Source organism: Jaculus jaculus, chromosome 1 (genome assembly GCF_020740685.1).
Source record: "Jaculus jaculus isolate mJacJac1 chromosome 1, mJacJac1.mat.Y.cur, whole genome shotgun sequence".
NCBI classification, from domain to species: domain Eukaryota; kingdom Metazoa; phylum Chordata; class Mammalia; order Rodentia; family Dipodidae; genus Jaculus; species Jaculus jaculus.
Genome location: NC_059102.1, coordinates 1,429,989 through 1,454,684, shown reverse-complemented (window position 1 = coordinate 1,454,684; position 24,696 = coordinate 1,429,989). Strand labels below are relative to the sequence as shown.

The window sequence follows — 24,696 nt, the reverse complement described above, 5'->3', positions numbered from 1 at the left end:
CAGGGAAAGGTGGTGACGCTTCTCTCTGGAGGTGAGCTTGTTTGGTAGATGTCACCTCCGCACAAAGCAGCGTGTGAAGGAGGGGAGAACTTCCTCTAAAGGACAGCTGGAAAGGCAGGCCTGACTACTTAGGATGGCATGTCTCCTTCAATTCTTAAGATTAAACCAACTCTCACTAGTGGAGGTTAGGAGAAGAGCAAGAACTGGGGGTTAGTTTACCTCTTGTGTTTCTCTTGCTTGGAGCCACCCACACCCTTCACAAACAGCAGCTCAGCGACAACAGATGGCTGTCCTACCTTAAGAGAAGAAAAGTTCTTTACTGCTTGGTCCTCCATTTATAACACGAAGCAAAAGTAATATTTTTATATTTAAATGTAAAAACAAAAAATTATATAAGGGTTGTGGATATGTGTGTTTTTCTAAAGAAAACAAACATCCTGGTCACTGAGTGCCAAATGTGAGGTAAATTATTTGGTTCAAGGGTCCCCTTTGTAAGTAAAGGAAGTAGCAGTGGGGAGCATAGTACTAGAAAAATTGGTTATTTGGGACTGTTCCTCATTTTACCAGGATTTCCCTGCCCATTTTTTGCAGGCGATAGGTACACATTAGTTGCAGTCTCTGAGCCCCGTGTCTAACTCTAAAAGACACACACGCACTTGTCCACACGTGGGTTTAGAAGTATGAGTTGGCTGGTCAACTTTGTTACTGACAAGGGGGTGTTGGGGTTATTTTTTGGTGGGATTTTAGCATGTCACTAAAGCAGGCCTTTTGATATATTAAATTTTTTAAAGCAAAACAAGTTTTAGATTTTAATCAGATTTGTAGGGTTTCTAAGTCTAGTTTTACAGAATTGCCTGTTTGCTTCAACTGTCTTTCCACTTGCTTCTTGGCGGAGCTGGGGACAGACCTGGAGTTAAAACACTTGTAATTTTGTATTCTAGTGTCTTGTTCTCCCAGCAAAATGTTCTTGTTTGTTAAAATTCCTAGGGAGTAGTCTTTCCTATCATAATAAACTCGCTCCGCCCCGTCAAAAAAAAAAAAACTCAATAGAAGAAACCAACTGCAACTGAGTGGAGGTGTTTCAGTGAGCTGGAGAACAATCCACAAGAATACAGAATGCTAACGCTCTGGATGGGGACTTAGGAGCAACACTGAGCACTAAGCGCCTTCCACTAACTTCAGTCAAGGTTAGCATGCAGACATGCAATGAGACAACCAGTAAGTCAGGAAGGGCAGGAGCGCAGAGTATAGATCTCACCAAGCACGCCATACAGGCTGCACCCAGACACTGAAGCAAGATCCCAGAGAAGCAAGAATCAAGAGCATATTTCTTCTTTCCAGTGGCTGTTGGGCTGCCAGCAGACTTCTTAGCAGCAGCCAGCAAGTAAGTCCTTTAAAAATCTGATAGGAAATAGCTGCCAACATGGAACACTGCACCAGCTAAACAGTCATTTGAGAATTAGATCAAAATAAAGACCACATATTCACAAACTTAAGAAGAATAGCCCAGAAACACTCGCCAAGAGAACTACTAAACAGAAGCATTTTAGTTGGACAATGAGTAAGCATTGAAAACCGCAAGATAAGCTCCTACCTATATTTGACTATTGAACACAAGAACTTGAGGCATTAGGAAAAGTGGTTGGAAAATGAAGTTTTATTAGATATACTGTTGCTGAGACCCCATTTTTTCCCCTTGGAGCACTCTCCACTCTGTCGCCTTGCTCTGGTCCCAGAGACTGACCCTCGGCTCTACCATGCCTGGCACTGGTTACTGCTCAGCCTTATCATTCCCCAGGGTGATCCCATGCCTTCCCCACACAGGGCAAAGTGACTAACCCCCCCCCCCCAAGCCTATGCCATCATTTTTTTTTTTCTAATTAAGAGGAGCTGACAGGGTTGGGCATGATGCTGCACGCTTTTATTCCCAGCACTGGGGAGGCAGAGGTAGGAGGATCTCTGTGAGTTTGAGGCCACCCTGAGACTACATAATGAATTCCAGGTCAGTCTGGGTTAGAGTGACACTCTATTTTGAAACCAACACCTCCACAAAAAAGAATAAAATAAGAGGAGCTGACAGAGGGAGAAGCTCAGGGCTAGGTGAATTGTCCCAAGGCCTTAAGATCTGCTGAACCTGGGTAACTAACATGAACCTTAGTCCCCTGCCTATCAGAATGCTCTTGACAATCACACTGTGCCTGTCAATTCTCTGTAGAAAGCCTGAAAGATGCCCCTTTGATGGTATGAATGGCCAGACAGGAATGCCCTGTCCTCTTGACCTCTCAAAGCTTCTATAAACAACTCTTGGCCACAATCTTTTCCAATCTGTAACCACAGAACTCAACGTTCAAGGAAGTACAATTGCTTACACTTTTGCATGTGGGTGGGACACTGTAAGAAAGTCCTGCGATGGCAGACCACCTAGCCACACCCATGTATGGTTGGACCACTAGACCCCTGTTATGCCCAGTTCTCGGCACCCCCAGTGACCACCAAGGAGAACCAAACACGTATGCAAGGGCAAGGAGCTTTACTTGGGGCTTAAGCTCGGTCTCTTGACTTCACCAATGCAGTGGATCGTACAAGATCCCTGAGTAGTGGGAGGGTAGGGTTTTTATAGGGATTTGAACACAGAAGAATGGGGTGGGTACATGAGTGGTTGATTTAAATAGCGTATTCTTCTGGTTGGCTTAGGATTTTGATAGGCAAAGTTGACAGGCTGGGGCTAGGAGAATTGAACTTACTATGACTACAGGAATGTATGGTGTAATCAGTTTCCAGTTAAGTGTTAAACTCAGCCTTACTGGAAGATAAAAACTTAGACCTTGCTGGGAAACAGAAACTTAGGCCTACTGAGGACTCTGAAGCCTGTCATGGCATCCATCTGGTTCCTGAGTCCTTCAACCCCCATGTCTCTCTTAGGTGTAAGCAACTTCATCCCTACTTGTTTAAGGATATTTTCTTACAACCTACCCTCCATCCACCAATCCTCCCTTCTGGTGTAAGTCATTTACTAGTAAACTAATCCAATTTTTTGAGTCAAGCCTAACAGACTGGCCTTTTTTTTTTTAATGAGGGGGGGGGGAGGGAGAGAATTGGCATACCAGGGCCTAGAGCCACTGTAATCAAATTCCAGACACCCGTGCAACCTTGTCCACATGTGAGACCTTGTGTGTCTGGCTTATGTGGGACTTACGGGGTAGAACATGAACCCTTAGGCTTCACAGGCAAGTGCCTTACTGACTAAATTAACTCTCCTGCCCTCCAATAAGTTTTTGTTGTTGCTCTGGTCATCCACTTTAGTTCCTTTTTATACTCCCAGCATGGTTCTTGCTTTCACTTAAACGTGTTCTCCAAGATTATTTTGGCATGTACGCTTCCTGGCTTCATTATAGGAACCTCCCCAGGCCAGTCTGTTTCCAGAGGCTGCGCTTGGATTTGTTCACGTATTATTCATTAAAAACCTTGGCACTCACTGAACACCGGAACCCAGACGTTCCCCACTCCGTCCGTCGTCCCCCCCCCCCCCGCCGCGTCCCCCTTTGAGATCTGGGCTGAGCTTCAGGCACCTTTGGGTCTGGTCTTAGGCAGGATCGGGTTCACCCAGCCGGGTACCCACTCCCTCCCTTTCTCCTTCCTGGGGTAAGGAGTGGTTTGGTGGGGTGTGGCCCTGGCTGACAGCCTCCCAGAATCCCGTGCAGGTTTCTCAGTGGGCCGCCGCATCCGCCGAGTTTCGTTGCTCGGGACCATCCTCGAGCCTAGGGAGCTGCGGAACCGGGTCACTGCGTGCACCGGGGTCCGGAAGGACAGCGTGGAGTCAGCCCCCGCCCCACGCGCGCCGTCCGCTCCAACGCGCCCCGCATCCCAACCCGCGCCCGGAGCGCATCCTAAGCGGCGTGCGCATGCGCCCCACATCCCCGCCCCAATCCTCGCTGAACACCCGCAGGCTTCCGTGGCGTCTCCATGGCGACCTCGTGGTACGGGTGTCCATTGTCCCGCAGTGCCCGCGCCTCTGGACGGCCGGCAGCCGGCGAGTCGGAGGCAGGCTGCAGGTGGGCGGCACGCGGGGATGCAGACCTCGGGGCTGAGGGTGGGCTCCGGATGATGGGCGGAGCCTCGGGGTTGCGGGCGGGGTGTCGGGGGCGGGAGGTTGGCTGTGGACTGTCACCCTGTGTGGCCCGTCCGGGCCACCCCAGTCAGGTGTGACAAGCCAGGCTAAGTCGGCCGGAATATGCCGTCTCCCACCCACCGTGCAGACCTGGGCTCTCCATTCGTTGGGTGCCCTTGGGGCACCTCCTTAACCAGAAAATTCTCCTCCCTAAAGAGTGAGGCCAACACACGTGTCAGTCATAGGGCTGACCATCGGGCAGTGCAGAGATGGACTCCTGTAAGCCCATACGCATTACAGTCTTTGAGCTTCGTTTTTGCAAAGTACACGTGAGGACGTGTGCCTTTCTGGATGGCTTCAAAGACCGGAGCTGTGTTGAACAAAAACATTGCTGGACGTTAAGAAGAAGGATTCTCCTTGAACGGGTTTCCCCAGTGCCCACATACGTGCGCATGCTTGTGCCGGCCTGATATGGCCTGGATTAAAATAGGAATGGATGGCTGGCTTCTAGACTGAGCTCAGGGTCTTGGCTGCAGCAAGTGGCACTGAACCACAGTGGGAATAGGAAACAGGCTTCCCAAGGCCCCTCCCCCATTTTACAGTTGGTTTTCAGACTTTAAAATGAATGCCCTGATCTGTTTTTTAATACCTAACATAACTGTTCTTATGAGCATCATTTTGTTTTCCAGGAATTGAAAGTCAAATCTTAGCCAGCTGTGGTTGTGTGTGTTTTCCTGCAATCCCCACACTTAGTATGTGGAGGCAGGAAGAGTTCAAAGCCAGCCTCAGCTGCAGTGAATTGGTGACCAACCTGGACAACAAAAGACCATTTCTTGTTTGTTTATTTAAGTTAAATTTTGTAACTGTTACACACCACAAGGAAAGAATTTTAATGTGAACTTTCTTGTGTTCCAATGTTTTACAAATTTAAGTGTCAAAATCATAATGTTTTTAGCAAATTAAGCCACTGCATATATGCGGCAGCTAGTTCCCTCTCTGTATGGATGGATCAATGTGACTCCTGGTTGCTAGGACACCCTTTCCCGTTTCCAGGTGACTCCAGACCAAGGAGGATGAGAGGTGCCACTTGAGGGCAACAGATGGAGGCCAGCAGCACCTACACAGAGGCCTCACAGGCCACCGATGAGGAGGAGGATGCTGGTGTAGCCGGGAGCTTGCCTGCCTCCCCTTCGGAAGAGAATCACAGGCATTTTGAGAACATCTTTTCTTGCTCACCAATTTTAGACTTGAGTCAGAGAGGCCTATACCATCTGGGAGAGTTCTTTAAAATTCCCAGCCTTCAAGTAAGTGTCCTGTTCCCCTGGGGTGTTGCACACAAGCACCTGTGGACAACAGCGAGAGATTTAGTGTTGCACTCTTGTGAGGAGAGGTGAATTATGGAATGAGACTAAAGAAGGGTTAATCGGGTTTTTGCAGGCTGATCATAACAAAGAGTGATTGAGAGCCAGGCATGGTGGTGCAAGCCTTTAATCCCAGCACTCGGGAGGCAGAGGTGGGAGGATCATGTGAGCTCGAGGCCACCTGAGACTACATAGTGAATTCCAGGTCAGCCCGAGTTAGAGCGAGACCCTACCTTGGAAAACAAAACAAAACAAAGCAAAGCAAAGCAAAGCAAAGCAAAACAAAAACAAAACAAAACAAAACAAAACAAAAAAAGAAAGAGCAATTGAGATGCAGTGCCAGGCGATGCAGAGACAGGGCATCTATTAGGATGGTGTAATCCTCTGCCCTGCAGGGTGTCCTTCTCCATGGGAAGGTCTCAGGCTCAGAACAGCCTGGGTAGACACAACTACTTACGTGCCCTGGGACTCTGAGGAATGCACACATCTTTCTAAAGTCTCCAGGTGATGTTGAAACAGAGTTTCTCTCACTGTCTTCGACTTTACTGGTCTTACACACTACTTTTATTTGTGCCAGGCCCTTCTGTAGGGGAGTCCCTAGTGAATGCTTTCATATTCCTGTGCTTCCTGCTGTAAGGTTCCTGTAAAGTTTGGCATTAATGACAGAGAGGGAAAAGGGTGCTGGCACTGCCCTTGTGTCTCAGAATTTCCTGAAGTCTCACTGGACTGCATCTGGAGTCTGAAAGTGATGATATTGACTTGTCATCAAAAAGGGAGGGATGACACGTGCAGACTGTCTGGAAGGAGGGTGGCGCTTGCATCACTGAAGCCTGCTGTTTCTACCTGCCTGTTTTTCTGCCAGGACCAGCTCTAGTCTAGCTCTTTCTTCTATCCTCCCTTCTTTCTTTCCTTCCTTCTTTTCTTTCTTTCTTCCTTCCTTTTCACTTTTGTTTTGTTTTACTGTTTTGGGGAGACAGGGTCTTGCTTTGTGGCCCAGTGTAGCCTCAAACTCACAATCCTCCTGGCCTGAACAGGCTGTTTCTTTAAATTAGTGCCCACCTTCAGGAGTGCAGTACTAGCTACCGAAACCCACCCCTTGGGGCTCCAGTAATTCCCATGTCACTTATAAAGAAGCAGATGTTGTCAGCTCCAAATCCAGCTGGGTTGATGTTCTTGTTGCCTTTGCTCTCATGGAAGGAAGAAATTCCAAAGTCCTTCTGTTTTAACAAACTCTTCATAACTCTCAGTACCTTTTAGAGGACAGGTGTCTGTGAATTTATTGCAGAGACAAAGGCACTAACTACTCAGAGTTGTAGACGGTTGGAGGTCATAGGCTGCGTTTTGCAGCCATGCAGCAGTCAGTCCCTGAAGTGGTAAACTGCACGTTGGGAACACTGATGTTCAGAGTACAGGGAAAGAGCTCCTCTTCCCATTGCACACCTGGGCAGAAGAGCACCACAACACATGCTCCACCAGCTCCAGATGCAGAGCAGACCCTGCCTTGCTAGGTGTGTCAGGAAAGGAGAAGATTTATCATCCCTGAAATTCATTTTCCTGCGGTCAGAAGGATTTGCAGTTTCCAACCTGAGCACCAGAGTTGGCTCACTGTAAGAGGAAAAAGAACGAGCCTGAACAGTTAAAGTCTCGCTGCAGCAGAGGGCCACTGGTCACCATCGAGGCATGTGTGCTCACACACATCTGTGGGAGAGCATACACCCTCACGTGTCTGGAGACAGTCATGCATGCAGATGGAGGCATATGTGTACATGTGCATGGGAGTATGCATTCTCAGGGACCTGTAGTTGCATATGTGTGTGATGGTGTATGAATTCTTGGGTACATGTCTGATGCTGTCCCTTGGCAAGGGTGGATACAGATATAAATAAAGACAATAATGTTGGTAGGTACAGCATGTAAAAGCAACATTAATGAAGTTATTTTAAAATTTGTGTATAATCCAGCCATGCTATGGCATGCCTTTAATCCCAGCACATGAGAGCAGGATCACTATGAGTTCGAGATCAGCCTGAGACTACATAGTGAATTCCAGGTCAGACTGGGCTAGAGCAAGAACCTACCTCGCAAAACAATGAAAACAATATGTCTCTATATCTATGTATAGATATAGATATATGTATGTATGTATGTCATGTTCCATCTTTCCCAAATTTTTTTTTTAATTTTTAAATTTTTGTTGACATTTTCCATGATTATAAAAAAAATCCCATGGTAATTCCCTCCCTCCCCACCCCCACACTTTCCCCTTTGAAATTCCATTCTCCATCATATTACCTCCCCATTACAATCATTGTACTTACATATATACAATATCAACCTACTAAGTAACCTCTTCCCTTCCTTTCTCTTCCCTTTATGTCTCCTTTTTAACTTACTGGCCCCAAAAATATTAAATAGAAAATTTCAGAATAATTCATGTTTTAATAACTTACAATTCTATCATATTAGTTATTGATAATGTCCTACTGTGCCCATTTTATTCATTAATCCTCATCGTGGGTGTGAATAGATAAGAAAACAGTGTGTGCCTGATTCTGTTTATAGTTTTGGGGTATCTACTGGAGGCTTGGATTGTTACCCTAGGGAATGGGGACAAATGTGTACACAGGGCTCGGATCAGGCCACAGGCATTGGTCTCCTACCTTGTCTCATGAATGATGGTGACCTGAAGTGACACCAGGCCATGTGGCCAGGCGTGGCTCTTCCTGCTTGCTCACTGGTCTGATGAGAGTGTGTAGCCCCATGGGCCAGGAAGGAGGAAAATGAGGTTTTTAAAAATATATATATATATATCTGAGAGGGAGAAAGAAGCAGAGAGAGAGAGAATGGGCACGCCAGGACCTCCAGCCACTGCAAACGAACTCCAGAGGCATGCGCCCCCTTGTGCATCTGGCTTATATGGGTCTGGAGAATGGAACTCTGAACCTTTTGCTTTGCAGGCAAATGCCTTAACCACTAAGCCATCTCTCTAGCCCCAAGGAAAATGAGTTTTAAACCACGGATTTAAGTTTGGTATTGTAGAGTATTTAATAAAGTCAAGTAGGGAAAGCCGGGCATGTTGGCACATGCCTTTAATCCCAGCACTCGGAAGGCAGAGGTAGGAGGATCACCATGAGTTGGAGGCCACCGTGCGACTACATAGTTAATTCCAGGTCAGCCTGGACCAGAGTGTGACCCTACCTCAAAAAACCAAAAAATAAAAATTAAAGAAAGGAGTGAAGTAGTAGGGAATGTTCAGGAAGTCCAGCTCTGAAAGAGTCTCTTCTTTTCTTTATTTCTGATTCTTGGGTCTACTGTTCAAATTCATTAGGAACAACAACAAAAAAAATTAAATTGGCATATTGTTAGGGCTGTTTTATAGACCTTTGGAAATGCTTTTGGGTGTTTCCTTTGTAAACCTTCATTTAATCTTTAATTTGGCTGACCACATCTATGGTTCCCCCTCCTGTGGAAGCAATTGTACCTGCAGAGGAATGCACTCTCTAGGATTCCCAAGGACTTCTTCCAGATGCTGCCCAACCTGACCTGGCTGGACCTGCGCTATAACCAAATCAGAACACTTCCTTCTGGAATTGGCTTACACAAGTAAGTTGTGTCTGTATCTCTATGTTTTCCGATGTGATCTTGTACACAGGCAATCATCTTAACTTTGACTCTTGACATGTGCATTTTTATCTTAAAAAGAAGCCAGGGACTTTTTTATTGACAGTTTTTATACATGTATATAATGCATTTTGTTCATAATCCCCTCCCTTTACCTTCTTTTTCGCCACTTCCTGCTCACTTCTATTGAATCCCTTCTTTCCAATTTATCCTTCTACTTTGATGTCCTTTTTAACTTTTGGGGTGTGTGTAACCACTGAGTTTAATTAAAGTAGCATACATGAGCATGGGTAGGCACACCATTCACCACAGCATGCACAACTTACTAGTGGCTAAAGAAAATGCTCTGCTGGGCGTGATGTCACATACCTTTAATCCCACCACTTGGGAGGCAGAGGTAGGAGGATCGCCAGGAGTTTGAGGCCATCCTGAGATTACATAGTGAATTCTAGGTCAGCCTGGACTAGAGTGGGACCCTACCTTGAAAAACAAACAAAGAAAATGTCTCCCCCTCCCCCAGCAATATTAACTACCAATAACTCCTCAGGAGATATAGGGGTTGCATGCCCTTCTCCACTAACCTAGGAGGTTTGTAGAGGTAGCTCAGTGGTTCCATGAGTGACTGTCCCAGGCTTCTCTAACAGTGACTGTCATGGGCCTCTTTGGCACAGTCCAAGGTGACAGTAACCACAGTATCTTTGCTGGACAGTCCAAGCTGTTTCTGTGGCCACAGGTTCCTCCCAGAGTCTGCTGTGGGCAGCTGCCTAAAGGTCACACAACTCCAGTGAACTCACTGTGGCCATGCAGCTGCTAATCAGCCTCGTGGAAACCTTGTTTGATATTGATAAATTCTCCTCCTTTGGGGAAGCTGAGAATTCTCAGCCAAGCAGCATGAATTATTCTGCTACATCCCTGCCTCTTGGATTTCCAGAGTTTCCTCAAACTCCAGTTTTACCCAACCTTGACAGCCACACTTCCACCTGGGCCCCACCCCAGTTGCCAGACACGTCACCTCCTTCTCCAAGCCCATTCTCCATGCATGTCTTCCTATGCCAGTGTTATTTCAGTGTTTGTCCACACTCACTTCACTCTATTCTCTTGCCTCCCTGCACCTGGGCAGAAGGAAGAGGGCAGGCAAAGATCCTGGGGCAGGCATGTACCTGTCAGGTGCCAGGTTCAACAAAGACACCCATGTGATAAAGGAGAGCCAGGGCTATGGTAAGAGATGCAGCTGAAGAGAGTTGTCAGAGCTTGGGGCCATGTTCTCATCTTCAAAATTTGCTTTGAAAGAACTGGGAAGTCACAAGAGAGGCTGAGTGGAAAGGGGTGGACTTGAACTTAGCCCAGGAGCACCCACCACACAGCAGAGGCTATAGGGTGAAGGAAGAAGGAGGGGGATAGCTGGGAAGCCTGAGGTAGGCCTAGGGGGAATAGAGAGGTGGTAGGATTGGAGTAGACATGGGCTGGAGAAGAGGTTATATTAGTCTAAAGAGCTAAAGCACATTAATTAGAAATTTAAGTAATTATGGGCTCATTAAAAGACATGGTTAAAAAGCATAATTAAAATAATGGCAGTATCAGCATCTCCCAACCCCACGCAGGGTTTTGATCTGTGAACATGCATGCTTGCAGAACACTCTGCAGTCAACGGGCCAGTGTGGTACACAGATTTATGCAGATGCTTATCAGTGATGTGTGACAGCCAGTGGACGAACTTGGATTGCTGGACAGAACATGAGGGGTTAACACTTGAGCAGTCATCTCAAATGTATTTTAGTAAATTATTATCATACAATGCAGCAAAGTCCCCTGTATGCTTTCAATTTAGTATTTGGTAAATATTCCCCCCATCACCAAGAAGAATCCCCTTGGCTTTGGTGTTGGAGAAGCCCAGGATATGTGGCAGAGTCGGCTGTGTCTATAGCCTGGTTCTCGTCACAGGGACCAGGAAGGTGCATTCCTGCTGGCTGTTTCCTTATGAGCAGATTTAAAGGGTGCTACAGCAGAACTGACCAGCTGAGTCAGCAAGGGTGAAATGATCCATCTTTATACACGTCAAGAAAAGTTTGTTCACAAAGCTTCAAATTAGGGCTGGAGAGATGGCTTAGCAGTTAAGTGCTTGCCTGTGAAGCCTAAGGACCCTGGTTCGAGGCTTAATTCCCCAGGACCCATGTAAGCACAAGGAGACACACGTGTCTGGAGGCCCTGGAGCGCCCATTCTCTCTTTCTCTTTCTCTCTCTCTGTCTCTGCCTCTCTCTCTCTCTCAAATAAATAAAATAAAAATAAATTTTTCTTAAAAAAGCTTCAAATTAGTCCTGGATATGGTGTTTCATGGCTGTAATCTCACCACTTGGAAGGCAAAGGCAAGAGTAGGGCTGTGAGTTTGTGGCTAGGCTGGTCTCTACAAGATGTTTCAGGTCAGCCAGGAAAACAGTGTGATATCCTGTCTCAGACAATAAAGACTACAAAAAAAAAAAAAAAAAAAAAGAAAAATTGCTAGCCATGATGGCAGCACTCAGGAGGCAGAGGTAGAAGGATTACTGTGAATTCAAGGCCAACCTGGGGCTACAAAGTGAGTTCCAGGTCAGCTTAGACTAGAATCAGACCCTGTCTTGAAAAAAAAAAACAAAAACACAACCCACAGACAAGAAAAAAAAATCTTCAATTAACGAGGAAATCCAAGAATGTAATGCCATGGTGGCCAAGAAAGCCAGCAGGGAGAGCTTGCTTCCAGGGGGCATACCCTGCTGTGGCAGCAGGGTCTTCTCCACAGTGCCAGGCAGTGGTACATGGCTACCTGCTTGCTCCTTGCCTCAACATGCCTGCTCTCTGCTGCAAAGCAGCCAGTGAGGTGAGCCTTGATTCCTCTTAAAGAGGGCTTGGGCATTTGTGTGCAACAGAGGTTTCCTACACACCCACCGTAAAATACCAAGATTGCCCATGGCACATTTCAAGAAAAGCAGGCATGCAGCAAGGTCACAGTGGGAAGACAGACATGGAAACCGAGGGTAGGGATTTGCATTAGCGTTCTCTAGAGGAACAGAACTGATAGTATTAATTCTATCGCAAAGGGAATTTATTGGATTAGCTCACAGCAGTCCACCAGTAGCAGTCTCAGGCTTGACAGCTGGATTAGCAGTCCTAATCCAACACTGAAACAGTGTTGAAGCAGCTGGTCTTCAGTCCATGTTGGAAGGCTGAGAAAACTGGTTCCAATGTCGGTGGAGGACAGCAGAACAGGACAGACTCACGTACAAGTGAAGCACTCACCAGCAGCCAGGCGGGAGGAAGGGCCCTTTCTCCCAGAGCTTGCTTGCTTAAAGCTCCCCCCCTCAGTCCCCCCCCCTGACGGCTGCCCACCCTGGGGGAAGGCCTTCCTCCTTTAGTCAGTTCTTCTTGGAAACAACCTCAGAGACCCAGCCAAAAGCAATGTCTGTGGATTCCTAATCTAATCAAGTTGACAACAGAATTAACTATCACCAGGGCTCTTGCCTGAGCCTATATTGGCCCCCCAGGTCCCCAGCCATGTTTGAACACGTTAGTGGTTTTCACATCTGGGCTTCTGGGCTTCTGGTGGGGAAAGGCAGCTATCTGCTGACTCAGTGACAGGGCATGGGATAGTCTTGCCTCTAAGACCTGCCTGCCCCAGAGGTCAGTAGTCAAAACTGAGAGAGGCTTATCTGGGCTATGGACTCAGTGCATCTGCTAATAGTGTACGTGTGTGTAGGACATCCACACTGTAAGGGAAGAAGTATGAGGTTTGTCTGTATATTTTAGGGGGATTGTCATTTAATTTTCTGCTTTTTAAATTATTTTGTTTCATTTTGTTTTAAAGGCACTTGAAAACTTTGCTTTTAGAAAGAAATCCTATCAAAATATTACCTGTGCAATTGGGTGAGTGTTAATAAAATTACAGATAATTTTTTAAATGCTGTCTTCAGAGTTATTGGATCTTGTAAGGTAAGTATCAGTCATGATAGAGGCCAGAAGGCACTGAGGTGTTTAAATTCCCTCTCCCTTAGTTCTTAAGAGAGAAGCTCTTAGCACTATAACACGTGTTGTACATTGAGACAAGGCAGGCTGGCGTTGTTCAGGGACCTTTGCATGCAGCAGCAGCAGCCTGAAGGAACCTGGTATCGCCTCCCCATGTCATTGTGGCCCCTGTGGACTGCCAGCATGTGGCTTTGCTTTCCCTGGGAGCCAGGCCACTTAAGTGTTCCTAGCCACATTGTTTCAGTGTCCTGCTTTGGACTTGATAAGTTGAGTCATGCCACCACACCGTGGTGCTCTGCTTTCTTGGCTCACCATATGCTCCTGAGGTTTCCCTGTGCCTGTGTGTGAGGTGGTTTGCCATCTGTGTGCATTCTTGCTGCTATAAATGAGGAGGATCCTGCTACATGGCTGTAGGTGTTTATTAGCTTTAGCAGTTTGCTGGTAGAGTCTTTAGGGTCCTTTATATATGGAATCATGTCATCTGCAAATAATGATAATTTGATCTCTTCCTTTCCAATTTGTACCCCTTTTATGTGCGTCCCTTGCCTTATTGCTATGGCTAATACTTCCAGTATTATATTAAATAAAAATGGGGACAGTGGACACCCTTGTCTTGTTCCTGATTTTAGTAAAAAAGCTTCCAGTTTTTCACCACTTAGTAATATGTTGGCTGTAGGCTTGTCATAAATAGCCTTTATTATATTGAGATATGATCCTTCTATTCCTAGTCTCTGTAGGACTTTTATCATGAAGGGATGTTGGACTTTGTCAAATGCTTTCTCTGTGTCTAATGAGATGATCATATGATTTTTGTCTTTCAGTCTGAATTTTACATTCTTTTTTTTTTTTTTTTTTTTTTTGGTTTTTCGAGGTAGGGTCTCACTCTGGTCCAGGCTGACCTGGAATTAACTCTGTAGTCTCAGGGTGGCCTTGAATTCACGGCGATCCTCCTACCTCTGCCTCCCGAGTGCTGGGATTAAAGGCGTGCGCCACCACACCCGGCGAATTTTACATTCTTAATCAAGTTAAGATAGTTTCACAGTCCCAAGTCTCTTCGAAATTTAAGATTTTTTTTAAATCTGTGAGTCTGTAAAAATCAAACAAGTTAAATGCTTTAAATATATAAAGGCATAGAGTAAACATTTTAAACTGGTATAAGGCATAGCAAGCAGTGATTAGAGCAATGTAAACTTAACCACCATCAAACAAACATAAAACTTTTGTAGTTTAAGTTTAATATATAACCAGAGACTGACAGTCTGTAGATTTTCTCATTCTGTCCCTCCAGCTGGGCAGAGTAGTCAGGGAACACTTTTATTCCAGGCCATCAGTGTGTTTTATGGTAGCCCTTGTACAGTTTTGGTATATCTAAAACATCTTTGGGTTTTCACTGTAAACCACAGACTATCTTTTAAAGGCTCTTCAGGGTCATCATGCCCTGTTTCATGTCACATCTCAGCTGTGGCTCCTGGAACCATGTGTGTACTTTATGACCACTTTACATATTTTTTATGCTTTTAATACTAATACCAGGTGTGTAGGACACAGTCATATTTTTAATTTAGGAATGAAATAAATGGTAACCTGGAAAAGCATGGTTTGTTTTGTTTTTTTTTTAGTTAACGCTTCAAAAGAGTTTGTATTTTTAAGAGTCTTTTTCAATATCATTTTTATTGTTTTAATGTAAAGCAACTGGGCCATCTTTTTTAAGATTGTTAATGTGTTTGACAGTAGCAGCTTCAATAATTTAAAACCAGTTTTGGTGCCTGTAATTTTAACTTGTTTGAGGGTTTTCAACTTATAGTCTTAAATCTCTTAATCTAATATCTTTAGCTAAGTACATCAGTTCATTAAAAATTTAACCTTGATCAAACTTTTTGGGCCTGGAAAGCAGACCACAGCCAGCCCTTATGTTGTTAGCTCAGTTCCAACGAAGTTTTTTGTAGTCTTTCCTTTCCCTTAGAAAGCTTATAAGTCAAGCCTCGAAGTTTAATACATTTTGTACTTAGCATTTTTAAACTCTCATCAGAATAGTTCATAAAACTTGGCTTACTGTTCCAGAAGGTATCTTCAGTTACAAGCACCAAGTCCATGTCTGTTGCTGCAAAACAAAAGTTCTAAAAGACCCAAATCCACATGGTCATCTCATCCCACTTCTGGTACAAATTTCTGTAGTAGACAATTTTAGGTTTGTTAAGATGAACTTTTAGACCAGGCAAGGTTATAGAGGAAGGGATTTATTGAAGTTTACAGATTTAGGGGAAGTTTTATAATGGTAGAAGAATCTGGCCCTGTTTTTACAGGTCCAAGCAAAGAGAGAGAAGCCATAAGTCAAACAACACACTTCAGGAACCCTAGGTATAACTAGGTACTCTGTATATCTTGAAATTGGAATTTTAAGCCCACCACCAAAACTTAGGGCTGGACCCTAAGATCTACCCAGTGACATTATCTCCAGCCAGGTGGCCACAGATCCAAACTACAAACTAATAAAACACTGAATATATATTTCGGGCTATTTATTTAAAGTACCACAGTTAGGAAATCATTACCCTCTTTAAGTATATTTATTTTTTTATTTGAGAAAGAGAGAGTAAAATGAAATTAAGAAAGAGAAAGTGAGTGAGTGTGGGTGTGCCAGGACCTTCTACCACTGCAAACAAACTCTAGACACATGTGCCACTTGTCCATCTGGCTTTATATGGGTACTGAAGAATCAAATCTGAGCCATCAATATTTGCAAGCAAAAGCCTTTAGCTGCCAGACCAACTCTCTAGCCCTATATCTGTTTTTTTCTAGCATGGGTTTGCAACTGCAGTTTTGCTCTGACCTCTACCCTAGCTACACCTACATGTTTTAACCTGTAGATTTTGATTGTACAGCTCAGAATATCTGGCATGATTGACCAGTGGACTATCTTGGAGTATTGTATATGTTATTTTCCCCAGTGCTATAACCCTGCAAGAGCAGATGAATAGCGGGATTTATTTTGGCTCATGGTTTAAGACTCCATCATGACAGAGTTCATGATGACAGAAGCATGCAGCCAGGACTCCTCACTCTTTATGGAACCGGATGCAGAGAGCTGGGATGCTGACACCCAGCTAGCCTTCTACTTTCCCTTTTAATCAAGTGAGGACCCAAGTCTATGGGTTGGCACCACTCACGTTGAGGATGGGTCTTCTCTCCCCAGCTGAACCCTCTGAAATACCGTTACAGACACACATGGTTGACCTTGAATATTAACCATCAGTGTGATACTGAATTTACACACTGGAGACTCTTCAACTAGCTTTCACTGGTGAGCTGTATTTTGCCATTTAAAAGGCAGAGACTGTTGCATGTGGTGGCACATGCCGCTTTTAATCCCAGCACTCAGGAGGCAGGTAGAGGAGTGCCGTGAGTTTGAGGCCTGAAACTAGATAGTGAATTCCAGGTCAGCCTGAGCTAGACTGAGACACTACCTGGAAAAAAAACAAACAAACAAACAAACAAAAAAGGCAGAGACTGTCAGACTTGATAAAAAACAAAACAAAACAGGTTGTCAATATTAAAATAATATGGACATCCTTCCAATTTTTTTAACTATATTTATTTATTTACATGTGGGGTGGGGCATGCTGGGGCCTTTTGCTGCTGCAAACAAACACCAGATGCTCGTGCTACATTTTGCATCCAGTTGATGTGGGTGGCTTGAGAATTGAACCTGGATCATCAGGCTTTGCAAGCAAGTGCCTTTAATTGCTGAGCCACCTTCCTAGCACTCCCCCTTTGCTAAATTTATTTTTTTTGCAATAAACATATTCAAATGCTTTTCTTTTCAATTTTTGTTTTTTGTTCATTTTATTTGAGACAGGAACTCACTCTTGTAGCCTAGGCTGGCCTCAAACTTACTGCGATCCTCCTACCTCAACCTCCAGAGTGTCTGGAGTATAGGTATGAACCACCACATCTGGCTTCAAATCCTCATCTTATAAAATGCGATCATCAGCCTAACCTGGTGGGAGAGGCCTGCACTCCAGTCTACTTTGGAGATTGAGGCTCAAGGATTGCAAGTTTAAAGCCTGCCTGGGTTACAAAGTGGGTTCAAGGCCAGCCAAGGTAACACAGCATAAGACCTTGACTAAATACAAAAAATGTATTAAGAGGACTAAAGATTAGCAAAGTGCTTGCCTGGGCTGGAGTGATGGCTTAGTGGTTAAGCGCTTGCCTGTGAAGCCTAAGGACCCTGATTCAAGGTTCGATTCCCCAGGACCCATGTTAGCCAGATGCACAAGGGGGCACACGTGTCTGGAGTTCATTTGTAGTGGCTGGAAGCCCTGGTGCGCCCATTCTTTCTCTCTCTGTCTATCTGCCTCTTTCTCTCTCTGTCACTCTCAAATAAATAAATAAAAACGAATTAAAAAAAAAAACCAGAACACAACTGTATACTTCTGACTCCTTGTGTATTAAAAGTGCAAGTGGCTGGAGTGCCCACAGACTGAAGGGTTCCATGCCAGCACATAGCAGGCCTGAGAGTGGGGTGGCTTGGCCCCAAATGCCCAGTGGTAGTGCTCAGTGCCATTCTAAGATGATGTACATTTTTAAGAAGACAGACAACTGTCCCCAGCTCTCCTGTGTCTTTTTTCCCTTCATTACCAATTGACTATGAAGCCTATCTAGTTATTTTTTCAAGTATTGTACCTTTAGCTGTATGGTTTTCATGTATTTAAATAGTAATTTCCACTTTGCTGCTGATTGTGCTCCCCTCCCATCATCGCTGCAGTTGGCACACATCCTTCTTCATGGCCTTGGGCACAGTTATCATGTACTTTATGTTCTTATCTGTCTGTTGGATCACCTCCATGCTAGTCTCCATGGCTTACCTTCTACCTCCCCTTACTCTCAAACATGGGTCACCTTTTCCTAATTCATTCATATATCTATGGCTTTGGATTGTGTCCTAGACATTGTAATAGACACATTGTAGAGATTATAAACTCTGTCAAAAGAAAATAATGAAGCTCACAGGACAAACAGTTCAAACCCTCTCAGGCAGTGGCTAGCAGGCAGGTAGGTATCTGTCCAGTCTTTCAGCCTTGGCCTGTTGGTGGAGCCTCCCATGCACTCCTGATTCAGGGCCCTACAGAGATTTGCATGTGGCGTTTGCATACAGAACAAGAGGCCTCACTCTGCAGTTCTGTTGTTGGAATATTCTACCTTAACTCTTTAGTTGCTATGATAGCTCTGTACTCTATACTGGCCCTTTACCAGGCAGAAATCCTAATAGCAAACTCATGTGGTTCCCTTCTCTTCTGGATGCTGTGCTCCCTCCCTGGGTTCAGTTAACCTTCTCCTCACAAACATGGTTGTGCTTCTACATTCTGCCCAAAGTCTAGTCACCTACAGGAGAGTCAGTGTGGGTGGAGGAGCTCTGACATGTCCAGAGGGAGCCCCTCCTTGTCCTCTTTTGTCTTATTTTGGCCTTAGCCTGGAGGCTTCATGAGGATCCATGCTTTACCATGGTCAGGTTGAATGAAGTGAGCTTATCTGCATGGTCTGTCACTTTCTCCTGCTCTCGGTGGCAGTGTTGTCCTGTTGCTCTTGCCTGTGATAGACTCACAGGCACCTGTCTGCAGTTCCTCTCATGTCCACCCTCTGCAGTACTCTGCACTTCTCCACACGCATGCTCACTAAGGCTTCTACCTGACTGCACTCTTCACTTCAGCATCTTGCTGTACTGTTGTTCAGTCTTCTGGTGGCGACTTGATCCACTTTGTCTTATTCTAATGTCACTGACCTCTGTTTTCCATCATTTTGAAGGATATTTCAGCTTAGTGTGCATTTTTTTTATGTTTTCTTTTTAAAAAATTTTTATTAGCATTTTCCATGATTATAAAAAAAATCCCATGGTAATTCCCTCCCTCCCCCCTTAGTATGCATTTTTTATATTACACACACACACACACACACACACACACACACACACACACATATATATATATATATATATATATATATATATATATATATATATATGTATTTTTTTTTTTTTTTTGAAGCAGGGTCTCACCTTATCCCAGGCTGACTTGGAACTCACTCTGTAGTGCAGGCTGACCTCAAACTCATGGTGATCCTCCTACCTCAGCATCCCTACTACTGGGATTAAATGCATGTGCCACCATGCCTAGAAGGGTGTTTTTTTTTTTTTTTTGTACTTTAAAATACCTTTTTATTGTTATGGTCATTAAAAAGTCAGTCTCAAAAAAAAAAAAAAAAGTCAGTCTCCCTGTTTCTCTTTTGAAGTAGTAGGCCTCTTTTGTGCTATCACAGTTTCTCTGCATTTTACTCTTAACCCTCTGTGTTGTGTCTTTATTGATCTTGTTTGGGGTTCAATGAGTTTCCTTTTTTTTTAAGTTGAAGCTGAGCGTGGTGGCACATGCCTTTAATCCCAGCACTCAGGAGGCAGAGGTAGGAGGATCTCCGTGAGTTTGAGGCCACCCTGAGATTACATAGTGAATTTCAGGTCATCCTGGGCTAGAGTGAAACCCTACCTCTAAACAAACAAACAAACAAACAAAAAGTTGATGGAGGGCTGGAGGGATGGTTTAGTGGTTAAGGTGCTTGCCTGCAAAGCCAAAAAGATCCCAGTTGGATTCCTCAGGACCCACATAAGCCAGATGCACAAGGTGGTGCATGTATCTGGAGTACATTTGCAATGGCAGGAGGCCCTGGCATGCTCATTCATTTTCTTGATATCTGGCTCTTTCTCGCTCTCACTCCCTCTCAAATAAATAAATAAATTGTTGCCAACCTTCATTCATACACACAATGTCACTGAGCTTCTTGATATCTTTAGTCAGATCCAGGGATCTCTTCTCTCTTTCCTGAGATTGTTTGGTTCCATTCTTTCCCATTATCTTTTCCTCTACTTTTACAAGAAAAATTCTTTATTTTTTATTTGAGAGAGAGAGAGAATGGGCACACCAGGGCCTTCAGCCACTGCAAATGAACTCTAGACATACGTGCCACCTTGTACAGCTGGCTTACATAGGTCCTGGAGAATCGAACCCGGGTCCTTTGGTTTTGCAGCAAGCTCCTTAACTACTAAGCCATCTCTCCATCCCTTCCTCTTCTTTTAAGTCCACAGACTATGTTCTGCCATGTCTAGTCTGCTATTATTTCTGCCATTATCTATTCAATTTCATGATTTTTTTTAGCTGGGCTTGGGGGATATAGGGCTGATCCCTAAGTCAGTTTTAGAAGTGTTGGTTCAGATCACCCATTTCTGCCCATATTGGTTTTGGGGTGCCCTTGTTCTGCCTGTGTTTTTGAAAATCTTTTGCTGTACATGGACTGCTTTTTTAAAGAAGGCTACCTTTCAGTACTTTGAACTTGTGGCCCCACTTTTTTTAGGCCACATGTTCCCTGACAGGAAATCAGCTGTTAGTCTCATTGTTTCCTGGTGTCACAAACTGGTTTCTGGGAGTCTTCCTTTTCCCCTTTCAGTATTTTTCCCTGGGATATACGTCTCTGTGAAGATCTGGCTTATCTTCCTTGGGGCTTATTAGGGTTCACAAATGTTTAACTGCTTACTTCTAGCTTGTAAGTGTAGGCTTCCTCCTTGCTCCTACTGTTACTTATTAGGTGTGCTAGCCGACTTGATGTTCTTCCTGGGGCCTCAATCACTTCGGTTGTTTCTTGAGCCCAGACTGTGTGATTTTATCACTTCATCATCAGTCACCAACTGTTTCCTACTGTGTACCTCATACCTGCTGTTGAGCCAGCCCTCTGCTGAACTTTTTGTTATTGTTGTTGTTTTGAGGTAGGGTCTCACTCCCACAAAGGCTGACCTAGAATTAACTATGTAATCTCAGGGTGGCCTTGAACGGCAATCCACCTGCCTCTGCCTCCCAAGTGCTGGGATTAAAGGTGTGTGCCACCATGTCTGGCTTTTCCTCTGCTGAATTTTTACTTCAGTTTTGTAGTTTTCAACTCTGGAAATGTTGAGCAATACATACATACATACATACATACATATATATATATATATAATGACACACATACATATACATACATATATAGTATATATAATTTTTAATTTTTAAATTTTATTTATTGAGAGAAAGAGAACGAGGGAGGAAGAAAGGACAGAGAGAGAGAGAGAGAATGGGTGCACCAGGTCCTCTAGCCACTGCAAAGAAACTCCAGATGTATGTGCCACCTTGTGTATCTGGCTTACATGGGAATCAAACCTGGGTCCTTAAGCTTCCCAGACAAGTGCCTTAACTGCTAAGCCTTCTCTCCAGCCTACATCTTATAAATTTTGTTTTTGTTGGCATTCCTTATTATATTTTCCTCTAATAATGTAAGTATATTTTTCTTTTCTTGAATATTTTCATAATGGCTGTTTAAAGCCGTTATATGCTCACCCTGGCATCTGGGCTGGCTCAAGACCATTTCTATCATTGGTTATCTCCTGAGCACAGGGCACAGTTTCCTGTTCTTTTTGTGTCTTGGAGTTTTATATTATAAATGGGCATTTTAGGAATAGCTGCTTGCTGCTATGAATTTTACTTGTTTGTTTTCTTTTTGAGCTAGCTTGGTCTTCCTCTGTCTTTAAAGTAAACCTCATCGCATCTTCCTCTACTGGTAAACATCTAGACTAGCTCTATGTCTTTGCTGTTACGGTTAATGCAGTAATAAACATGTCTGTAAGGAAAAATGAAATTATAACAATTTCTGGAGAAGTAGATGGATAAAGGGATTTGGAAGTAATAAGTAAGATAGCCCAGCTCAGAAAGACAAAAGTCATATTTTCTCTTTCACAAAAAGACCTAGCTTTTAGTTTAAACTGGGTTTGAATGTGGGTATAGGCTACAATACTAGAAAGGAGACCACAAAAGGGGAAAAGAGGTGTTGAGAAAAGGGGAGGGCAGTGGAACACATATGACATGAAAGTGATAAGGGGGCTGCTGAGGTATGTGGAAGGGCACAAGGGGGGCATAGAGGTAGGGGAGAAGAAGAGGGAGAATGAACAAAAAAAATTGTGTTTGAAAATTCCACAATATTGCAAAACAAAGAGAGCAAACTTCAGATGCCTATCATTTCCTTTACTGTGAATTGGAAAGTTGCTGTCTCCCATCCAGTGGGAAGAGCCTGCACACAGTACTGAGGCTTCCCCTCCACTACAGGGCATGTCACCACGTTGAAGGCGTTGAACTTGAGACACTGCCCTCTGGAATTCCCTCCCCAGCTGATCGTGCAGAAAGGCCTGGCAGCCATCCTAACCTTCCTGCGCATCTGTTTCATGGAGCAAACTTTCCCTCAAGACATGGATCTGCCAAAAGGTTTGTACACAATCGTTGATGCCAGACTACCTAAAAGCTTGAGTGAGAGCTGCTCAGAGCAGATGGTGTTTGTCTTCTGGTGATGTGTGGAGACTCGTACCTTGTTTGTCCTCTGCTGAGCTCACATGCTAAGTATGCGGTCTCCACTCTGGCCCAAGTACCATGCCTTGCCATGGCTCAGTTCTTGGGTGTACCTCCTTGTCAGGTAGGTCTGAGTGGACATGATGAAGGTTTGTTGGGATACGAAGGAGTGGCCATTGCCTCTGAGCCACCTGCACAGAGCTGCTTCAGGGGGTCTAGTGCTGTGTACTAGGTGTGTCCCATTTCTACCTAGGTAGCAGAAAACAGCATAGTAACAACATGCATGTGGTCCATTACTGGTGGGTACTCACTAAATCATTCTATGTTATCAACACCTTGACCACCCAGATAGTTTCCTTTTTTTTATTGAAAATTTCCATAATTGTGGACAATAACCCATGGTAATTCCCTTCCTCCCATCACTTTCCCCTTTGAAACTCCACTGTCCATCATATCCCCCCACCCCCATTAATCAGTCCCTTTTATTTTGAATATTTTATTTTTATTTATTTATTTGAGAGAGAGAGAGATACAGAAGTAGGCAGGTAGACAGAGAGAATGGGAACACCAGAGCTTCCAGCCACTGCAAACCAACTGCAGACACGTGCACCCCCTTGTGCATCAGGCTAACGTGGGTCCTGGGGAATCGAGCCTCAAACTGGGATCCTTAGGCTTCACAGGCAAGTGCTTAACCACTAAACCATCTCTCTAGTCCAGTCTCTTTTATTTTAATGTCACGATCTTTTCCTCCTCTTATGATGGTCTTGTGTAGGTAGTGTGAGGCACTGTGAGGTCATGGACATCCAGGCCATTTTGTGTCTGGAGGAGCACGTTGTAAGGAGTCCTACCCTTCCTTTGGCTCTCACATTCCTGCTGCCATCTCTTCTGCAATGGACCCTGAGCCTTGGAAAGTGTGATAGAGAGGTTTCAGTGCTGAGCACTCCTCTGTCACTTCTCAGCACTAGGTTGCCTTCTGAATCATCCCAAGGTTACTGCATCTGAAAAGAGAAGCTTCTCTAACCAAAAGTGAGAGTAGTATTAATATATGGGTATGAACATTAAGAGAAGTGCTTACTGGGCAGTTTGGTGAGCATAGCATGTACATTTAGCAAGACACCAGCAGATGTTACACCCCTAGGGCTCGTGACTACCCCGTCGTAGGTTTTCAGTATCAGGGATGTATTATCTCCCATGGAGTGGGCCTCTAGTCTAATTAGAGAGCAGATGGTTTCCTCTATAATAGACATGTCACTATTGCACCCATTGCCTCATTTGGCCTGGCTGGCCAAATTTAAGGCTTGCAGTGTCCACTGTTGTGTATCTTCACTGGTGATTTCTCTCTCTCCCATTGAACTGCATGCAGCATAACTTTTTCCAGCTTTCTATCAACTGGTCTATATGAAGGAGGTTTTCAGCTCAGCTCCAGCAGATTTCTCAGTGACCTTGTAGCCCAAGTATGTGGAGTCTTCAGCAATATGGTTTTACCATCTATTCCTGATGGGAAACCAAGAGCCTTGGCAATGGCCTGTAATGTTTTGGGGACATCAGTGATCTTACTCACAAACAACTCATTGGAAGGTATCCCATCCCTGGCACTGAAATTTTTCTAACAACAATTTATGACTTCTATGTGTTCCATTATCCAAAAAAGTAGGTTTCCATATGACCTATTTATCCTCTTAGATTTTGATTAGCCCTCCCTCCACCTTTTTTAAAAATTTTTTATTTTTTATTCTGTTTCTTCCCCTGGCCTCACTTAGGCCTTTCTGTTGTGGAATGTCCTTATTTCTCTATCAATTTGGATAGATAGCTTTGCAGGATAAAGTAATCTTGGTTGACAGTTGTTATCCTTCAGACCTTAGAATACATCATTCTAAGCCCTTCTGGCTTTTAAATTTTGTGTTGAGTAATCTGCTGTGATCCTGATGGGCTTGCCTTTGTATGTGACGTGATTTTTCTCTCTAACTGCTTTCAATGTATTTTCTCTGGTTTGTGTGTTTGTAGTTTAATTATAATATGCTGGTGAGAGGTTCTTTCCTGATTTTGTCTGTTTGGCATTCTATAGGCTTCCTGTATCGATATTGGCATCACTTTCCCTACTTGGGGGAAGTTTTCTTCTATGATTTTGTTGAAAATAACTGTTATGCCTTTGGAATGAATTTCTTCTCCTTCTACTATACCCTGAAATCTTATGTTTGATCT

The 24,696-nt window shown here is 44.2% G+C and overlaps 1 protein-coding gene across 5 annotated transcripts in view; it reads left to right on the top strand.

The window, feature by feature from the left end:
• The first annotated feature begins 3,932 nt into the window (after positions 1-3,932).
• LOC101612920 (PWWP domain-containing protein 2B) overlaps positions 3,933-24,696 on the top strand; it is a 76,179-nt gene continuing 55,415 nt past the window's right edge. For all 5 annotated transcript variants that reach the window (XM_045141669.1, XM_045141668.1, XM_045141672.1 and 2 more), the window contains exons 1-5: positions 3,933-4,052; positions 5,162-5,412; positions 8,942-9,072; positions 12,927-12,985; positions 22,258-22,413. In XM_045141669.1, coding sequence (XP_044997604.1) covers positions 5,209-5,412; positions 8,942-9,072; positions 12,927-12,985; positions 22,258-22,413 — 550 coding nt within the window. In that variant the 5' untranslated portion in view covers positions 3,933-4,052; positions 5,162-5,208. The remainder of the gene's footprint in view (positions 4,053-5,161; positions 5,413-8,941; positions 9,073-12,926; positions 12,986-22,257; positions 22,414-24,696) is intronic.